This window comes from Poromitra crassiceps (assembly GCF_964638095.1).
Source record: "Poromitra crassiceps genome assembly, chromosome: 4".
Taxonomy (NCBI): Eukaryota; Metazoa; Chordata; class Actinopteri; order Beryciformes; family Melamphaidae; genus Poromitra; species Poromitra crassiceps.
In genome coordinates, this window is record NC_139626.1 from 19,619,278 (window position 1) to 19,627,934 (window position 8,657).

Consider the following 8,657-nt stretch of genomic DNA (forward strand, 5'->3'; position numbering starts at 1 on the left):
TTGTTTTTATTTCAAAATTAGTGAACAGCGACAAATTAAGCTGCAAGAAGCATAGCAAAATCATCAGGATTTGTTTAATGGCACAACAGTTGTGCCAGTTGAATACATTTTTTTCCTGAATTGCAGAAAGGTTATTTACCAAATAACCTTGTCACTAAATATTATTTAGTGACCAAGTATTATTTTGTGACAAGGTCTTTTTTTGCCCCCTCCAACACAATGAATATTTAGTACTTCTTACAGAATTATATAGAACATCAATTTAATGAGAAAAAGGCTATTTACAGAACCGTCAAGAAAAAAGCACATGAACTTGAGATTTATAGGCAACAATTTATACTCCACAATTTCCAAAAGACATAATCGTGTGATTTGACTACGAGTGCACCTTCTGATGGTGTCTCCTGAGATGGTAGTTTCTAGAAAAGCTCTTTCCACACTGGGTGCATTTGAACTTCTTCTGTCCCAGGTGAATCATTTGGTGAGCTTTGAGACTCTGCGGGCGGCTGAAGCTCTTACCACAGTCTGGGCAGTTGTACGGCCTCACCCCCGTGTGCTTCCTCTCGTGCCGTTTCAGGTCTCCCGACTGGCGAAAGCTCTCCCCGCAGTGGGTGCACAGGTAGGGCTTCTCCCCAGTGTGAGTTCGGATGTGCACTTTGAGCTGGCCGTTGTACGAGAAGCTCTTGGAGCAGTGTGGACAGCTATACGGCTTCTCCCCGGTGTGAATGCGCTGATGAGACTTGAGACTGTAGTGATTGGAGAAGCCCTTTCCGCAGTCTGTGCACAAGTAGTGTATGCTCACCTGCTGGAAGCACGTGTGAGATTTGTAATCTGGCAAGCTTAAATAGGTCTTTCCACAGTGGGGGCAGATGTAAAGTTTCTCCCCGACGCCCTCTTCCTCCAGTTGGCCCAATTGGCTTTCGGACTCCAGAGATACATACTCGAAGGGGTGGTGTCTCTTGATGTGCTTGCGCAGGTAGCTCTTCAGGGTGAAGGAAAACTGACAAAAGTAGCACGGGAAAAGCTCAGATGTACAGTGATGCTTCTCACAACGTTTGGCCTTCTCGTGCAGTTTCAGGGTGCTAAGCTTGCCGAAGACCTTGCCACAGTGATCGCAGCTGTAAATTTCTGCAGAGCCATGCACCATTCTTTCGTGTCTTTTCAGGAAGCCAGGTGTACTAAAGGTCGCCTCAGGCTCACACTGACTGCACTTGTGCCGCTTGCGTGATTTTACATGATCTGCGTTTCCACGCGTTCCTTTACGTCGATACCAGCTGTATTTTGCAGACTTTCCATCCCGGTTTCTCAGCGTCGATACAGCAGGCACCTCTGGTTCACTATAGCTCTCCCCAGGCTTAGCAGGGCGGGTTAACGTCTTCTCGCTGATGGCTGCCCTTGATTTTGGAGCTATAAGCTTGGTTATGGCAGAAATTTTAGACCTAGCTCCGAGGCGCTGTGGTCTCTGAGAGAGGGGTCTTTGGATAGATTCAGCTGTTTTGGCGAATGACGGGACGATGAAGTCTGGATCATGGCCCTCATCGTCATCAGAAGGCACTGGATTCTCCTCTTGATCTTCCACTGGATTCTCCTCTTGATCTCCCACTGCATTCTCCTCTTGGTCTCCCACTGCATTCTCCTCTTGATCTTCCACTGAGTGATGGAGACTTTTGTGCTGCTGAAGGGCGTCTTCCGAAGAGAAAGTCTGCGAACAGTTATCACAGCAATAGGGAGTGGTGGTAGTTTCCCCTGAAGCTTTATTGCTTCTCACCAACAGAAAAGGACGAGTCCTTTTCTGTTGGTGATTCTTCAGGTGTCTGGCCAGGTCACTGTGCTGGCCAAAGCACTGTCGGCACAGGGTGCAGACATAGGGCCGTACATTGCCGTGGACCGTAATCCGATGCTTTTTAAGGTAGCCACCGCACATAAAGCTCTTACCACAGTCTGGGCATGTAGTGGATTTCCCATTCAACACCTGAGATGTTTCTGCCTCACCTGCAGGAGGACTCTCAGTTTCCATTAGCTTCTCACTTTCATTCATTTCCTTGTGTTTTTTGGTCAGGTCCTCTGCTACAGTTGGTTCCTCAGTGTTAGATGGATCCGATATCGGTGGTGAGCTCAGGGGCTTCTTCTGACTTAGCACTATGGGGGTGTCTTTTATCCCAGCCAGCCGTCTGTGAACGCTCTGGTGTCTGATCAAGCCAGATGCCTGGCTAAAGCTTCGCCTGCAGTGGGGACAGCAGTAGGGACGCTTGTTCGAGTGCACATTAAGCTTGTGTCTCGTAAGGTGGTGTGTGTGTTTGAAAGTCTTGCCACACTCTGAGCACATTTTTGACTCAAAGGGATTGACAGTTAATATCATCAGGGAGTTTGCAGGGTCCACTGTGTCAGCGTTGGGAGGAGAGTATTCTGGTTCAACTGCTTCAAAGCCTGCTGTTGTACAGTGGTCCTCCTCAGGCTGTAAGTGGATGTTCTCTGTATGCCGCTGTAGGTAGGCCTCCGTGGTGAAGGACAGCTGACAGCGAGTGCAGGGGAAGATCTGCGACGTTGCAGTTGTGTTACTCTCTAAAATGTAAAACAGAAGGAGAAAATGTCATGCTACATTTTGCCAGACATAAAATAATAATACAGCCAAAATACATTCATTCACTGGTTGGTGTTATTGTACCAATTTCCCTGTTCACTGATGCAGATAGAGAATTTAAATATTTTCTCTCCTAAACAACCTCCATCACAGAGATATTAGATCCATTGTTTTTTGTTTGTCTTTACTTTTAGGTCTAGTCTGCAAAGCATGTTCACATCCAGGTGTAGTAAATGTACCTGATGGAGTCGACTTCATAATCCAGATATGGGTCCAAGCGTTGCTAAGACGGGTGAGGAGTTTGCTGCTGGGCCACACCATGAGCTCATCTCCAGTGTGAATGGCGCGACAGCAATGGAAAAGAACACTGTCTTTGTACTGGATTGCCAGTAAATTATTCTCATCTTCATTACGAGCACAGTTCACATACCTGTGTAAGAAAAAGAAAAGACAACACACAAAGTCATCCAACTGAGCCTGCCCTGAACAGATGCATAGACCCAGCAGCGGCAGATGGCTTCCCTCACAATTTTTTCCCCACCTTCTCAATCCCCCTATGTGAGACATAGGGATTACTGTACATTTCCAGTCTGTGTGTAGGGTCAATCATAGGGCTGGGTATCGCCACTGACTTCCCAATACGATACGATTCCGATACACAAGGTCCCAAGTCGATACGATTTCCGATACGATTCGATATCGATATTTTAGTTACAATACCAGTTTTGCTTTGATAATGGAAGAGATTCTCAAAGAACTAATGCTGTAAATTGTACAAGGAACCCTCTAACCTGGTGCATTATTAAAAAATATTAATATTTACATTAAGAATTGACCATAAAGCAAGCAGTTACATCATGTAATTCTTTTTTATTTAAACATGACCAACATAGTCATTCAACATCTTATCTTTCTTTACAGTCTTCTGTCTCTTTCTTTACAGTCTTCTGTGAGAAGCCAAACAGATTTAGATTTCCACTATACAACAGAATCATTGAACAGCAGCATGTTGTAAACAGTGTTTCATAAAGTATAAATGCTTTGTAAATAAAATAAAATACAGCTCATGAACATTTCCAGTTCACAAACATTATAGTGGAAACAGATTTGAGGTCTGTACATCTGGCTCATGGTGCATGCACAATGCACATGTAGCCTACAGTATTTATGTTTTTGTTTCAACTACAAACATAAACGTAAACTTGAAACTATGTTTTAACTACCACACACATCCTATAATATTATAGCATATGTTTATTATTATTTTATTTATTTTTTGTAAAATATCAATACTGGGGTTTATGTATCGATACTTGTTCCTTCACATGAATATCGATTAAATATCGATATATCGATTTTTATAACCCAGCCCTAGTCAATCAAATCGCTGGTTAAATTTCGCCAGGCTCAAAACGCCACCAATAATAAGTAGATAGGAGAAATGCCAATAAATTGGCTAAGGAGTGCTGCTTCACGACTGCAGGTGTTAAAAACAGGTGCTCATTGGATCCAAGGGAAATAAGTAGAAACAAAGATGGTTGACGTAATAGTAAATTCCTGATGAAGACTATGTGTCGAAACACGTAGGCGTGAAGCCACTTAATTAAAGGCTTTTTAAAAATTCTGCAAACAGTGTGCCTTGGTAGTTTTTTGGTTCTGACTCTTCACCAAGTTGAATTTACTATTACGTCAACCATCTTTGTTGCCACCAATAATAACTTGACCAGTTCGAGTCACGCTCTTTCCATAAAGCCCATCAGCTTTGATATCTGTTGGCTGGTTGTTGATATTTATAAAATTGTGGCTTCTGGACAAACATTTTTGCAGGGGTTTAGGCTGCCAAATTGTGCCAGTCTACTGCCTGGAAGGGAGACAAAGATTGTATATTGAAGGCAGGAGCGAGGCTCTTCTCCTTTTTGGACAACAGCGCTGCAGCCATGATGTTGCAGTGGAACAAGGTATTAGCCTTAGGTTCTTATCAATATACGATCTTTGACGCAAATCAGATATATTTGTACGTCATTTGATTAAATTATAGATCACCAACGGGTTATACAGTCAGGAAAACTGACTGGAGGGGGCCTTTAAGAGCTCTCTATGAAACCATTGGCATTCTGTGATTGAACGATAAACAGACAAACCAAATTATGGAATACAAGACTTTACCTCATCCAGTTTGAGTCCGATTCTCTGGCAGCATCAATGTACTCATACTCATCATTTCCTTTGTAAATCTGCGGAAAACAGAATAAAGTCTTCAAAACAAAGTCATTCTGCACTCAAAACCACAACAACTAGGACATATTTGAGAATACATCTTAGCTACAAGTTGATATGCTGAAACTGAATGTCACTGTTGTCATTTTTGATTTCAGTTTGCCATATCCATGCTCACCTCCCAGGAGAAGTCACTAGCCATAGCACTCTCCCTTGTAGTCACTTCCCCCTCATATGGCCCAAAATGCATTCCAGGAGACACTGCTGGTCCTTGGTTTATGACCCCGAGCCCTGCACTGGGAATACTAGATCTACCTATCATCAGGCCATGGGGCAGAGTGAGAAGGGCCCGCTGCGGCACACCCATGGTAGTGGGAGAGTCAAGAATAAAGGATGGGCCATCATTACAGCTGGGGTCCCTCTGCTCTTGGAACAGAGACTGACATTCCTCACAATCTGTAAAATATCAAGAGTTGGAAAACAGGAATATAGTGATTAAGTTTTATCATACATTTTTACTAGTCAACAAACACCAGTGGATGTCATCAAAGCTGACTAAATACTCCCTTAATATTTGAATTAAACCACTTGTCTCTACGTTCTGAAGCATTGCAAGATTTTCAATTATGTGTAGTAAGCTTGTATTTAGCACAAGGGTGCTGTGATTTATTAAGAGATGTGGAAATAAATAATCTTGCTTACAAAAACCACCATCAAACTCTCTGTCTTCTCCATGTACCACAATATCCACTAACTTCTTAATTGTCGTTTCTGCAGGCTCCAATACTGGAAGCACTAGAACATAGAAGATACTATTTTAGAAACGTATACATGGAAACATCCCATGTCACCAAGATACGCTCATTCTATGGTATGGTTTATGCCAGCCTATAAAACTAGTTCATCATACCTGCAGAGTTATCAGGGGGTAGGCAGTGCTCCTCTGTCACAACAACCTCCGTTGCCTCAACCCAGTCCGCAACGTCGCCTCTGCCTGACATGAGTGCAGATTCTGTGGAGTGTCAAAGAAATATATCAACTTGATATCTTCACAATTGAAGCCATTGGGCTAACGTTAGCTATAGCGCCGAGTGTATGTTAGACCAAGGCCAAAACAGTTAGTTTCACTTTCAGCCAACTAAAGTTGCATGAATGCACCGAGCTATGAAACAAAGTCGCCAGCGCCACGATACGGAATGTAAAAACAATTAGGATACAGTCGGGGTGTGGGTGTCTACCAGAGCCACACAGGAAGATGAACACAGGTAACGTTATACATCATGCAGAAACAGCCCGTTACCATGAATGCTAGCATGTTGCCAGATCTCGCGAGAGAAACAAGCAACGGTCTATGGAAACAAGCCCAAAAGAAAGCGCCTAACATACCCCCCCCCCCCCCCCTTCTCTATGGAAGAAGCCCAAAAATGCGTATGAATTCCCCCCTTTTAGCTCACTTCTCTGTCTTGTCGTCCTTTGTCTTGTCTCGTTTTGTTTTGAAACCGTGAGTCCAACGCCCGTAAGCCTCATTGACGAGTTTCTTTGATGTTTTTCAGTGCTGCCATGTTGAAGAAGATCTGTATGATGTGCACGGAGTGCACACTGACAGAATCTGCATATTGCCTTTGAATTGTCCCCCTCATGAGGTCGAATCCAGTCTTTTAATCCAATCTCTTTCTCCCAATCTTTATTGTATTTCCTCCCGTATTTCGCCCACTTCCCTGGCTCCTGTCCCTTCCTCGTCCCTGGCATTGCTAGCGAAGTAAACGTTAGCTGGCTAACGTTAGCTACATGGTTTGAGGAAGTCGAGATCACAACCCGGAAGTAAAATGTGACAACAACGATTACTGTTCGAGGGATCAGCCGATGAGGCGTGATTTCTAACCCCACATAGGATAAGCAATAACCACGCCCTGTGGCGCCGGGATTGGCCAGGAGCAACACTGGAGGGCACGCAGCCCAGCGATTTCAACTGAATAGCTCTTGAGAATGGACAGCGATTTCGAGAGCGGACATTGAGAGCGGACATTGAAATGAATTATGGTCACCTACCTTCCTTAGCATAGTAATAATAATAATAAGTATAATGTAATCCACACAATGTACACAATCTACAAAAACATGCAATAATATAAACGGTGTTGTGTTCACGTTCATAGCTCATATAATATGTGTATATATTATATTTATATTTTCATATTATTATATAATCTGAAACAGAATTACTAGTAAATATTACACAGTAGTATATAGACAGGGTTAGACCAGGAAGCTTGTTATTATTTATTATTTATGGAGAAGGGGTGGGAGTTAGGCTAATAAGTTTTACTTCTTCCCACTCCTTTTCGAATATGTATATATTCTATTTTTCTTTGTTTCTGAAATGGCTTTTATTTTATTATTTTGCTTTCATATTCGAAATAAACACTTCAATCAATCAATATAATGTATCATATCGTTAATTTCAAGCTCAATTCTTACCCAGAGAAAAGGTAGCCTACAGCACTGAAAATGTAACAAGCAATAGTTTTTTAAACATCTTTATTTTAAAAGATGAAAAACCCCAGGTGCTTAGTCCCAAGCTTCAATGCTCCTGGCCAATCCCAGCGCCACAGGGCGTGGTTATTGCTTATCCTATGTGGGGTTAGAAATCACGCGCCGATGAACATTTTTGTAAACAAACGGACCCACACTCTAGCCACGGCTATGTTGTTACATTTTAAAAACTGCGACAGTTCACACAACTTTAACACGAGATGCATAATATACATCAGACTCTTGAGCTACTTGCTCTCACTCAGAATGTCAAAATATAAGCGATGTGATTAACGTTTATAATTTGGCATGACTAGTCCAACTGTCTACTACCCGTCGAGAACTGCTACTTTGTGATTCTGCGCGTGCGCAAAGCCGATTTTTGGTGGTAGCATAATTTGATAGTCCAGTAACATCCTATCAAATAATGCTCCCGTCACTTAATGCATTCATGTTGACTACTAATCAACTCACTGCCACTGTAGGATGAATGTCAGCCTACTTAGACCCCTCAATTTATCAATTTTTAATCAATATTTCAGGGGTTTATGCGGCGGTAGCATTTTTCGACAAAGCAGCAAAAATCGACGTTGTTTTGCGGTGTCGTGATCATGTCACGCATACACAGGGTTATATATATTTTATGTATTATAATTTAGATGTACCTATAGCTTTAAGAAATACAACACATCTAAAATACAATAAGGTATTCAGAAATACTAACTGTGGAAACTTTTTAATTAGTTAATATCTACTATTGGCTCAACAGCGCCGCTGGTGTAGTGGTATCATGCAAGATTCCCATTCTTGCGACCCGGGTTCGATTCCCGGGCGGCGCACGCTGTCTTTTGCAAACTGACATTATTTTAGATTGGTATAGAAACTGTTAAAATGGCATGTGCTGAATTTCCATCGTAACATCCAGACTGCACGGGAAGTTTTCACTTATGTCAGGTCGAAGAAACCCAGTTTACATCATGAGGCGGTCTCTTGCAGTCCAGACGAGCGCTGAATGGAAACATACTCGGCATGGAGAGAGGAAGATGGTGTGAAGGTCAAGATGAAGGGTGTTTATTTCCATAGGCATAATCTTTTATTTTTGATGCTCAAAACATTATACTGTATATTGATTTATTTTATGTATCTGTGTCTTTGACATCTTTGTGGTGCTGAAATGTGATGTTTCAATAAATGTGCACTAGAGGTCAGTATTGTATCAGCTGAAGTTGGTTGGCCAGCTCAGAGACCGGGCAATAGTAATTTTGCAATTTGTATTGAGTTTGTTTTGATTTTAATTAGCTATTGGGTCCATTTTTGTTTCATAGTT

General features: G+C 42.2%; 1 protein-coding gene across 2 annotated transcripts; it reads right to left on the reverse strand.

Annotated features, from left to right (window-relative positions):
- Positions 1-8: 8 nt before the first annotated feature.
- On the reverse strand, positions 9-6,524 carry prdm9 (PR domain containing 9). 2 transcript variants are annotated; one of them, XM_083634970.1, is made up of 7 exons: positions 6,253-6,524; positions 5,709-5,810; positions 5,501-5,593; positions 4,977-5,254; positions 4,748-4,815; positions 2,821-3,011; positions 9-2,562 (listed from the first exon to the last, which is right to left on the reverse strand). In XM_083634970.1, the coding sequence occupies exons 1-7, from the start codon at positions 6,323-6,325 to the stop codon at positions 377-379; spliced, it is 2,991 nt and encodes a 996-aa protein (XP_083491096.1). In that variant the 5' UTR covers positions 6,326-6,524; the 3' UTR covers positions 9-376. The 2 variants fall into 2 exon arrangements, with proteins under 2 accessions (XP_083491096.1, XP_083491097.1); XM_083634971.1 differs by lacking the exon at positions 5,501-5,593.
- Between the last annotated feature and the right edge of the window lie 2,133 nt (positions 6,525-8,657).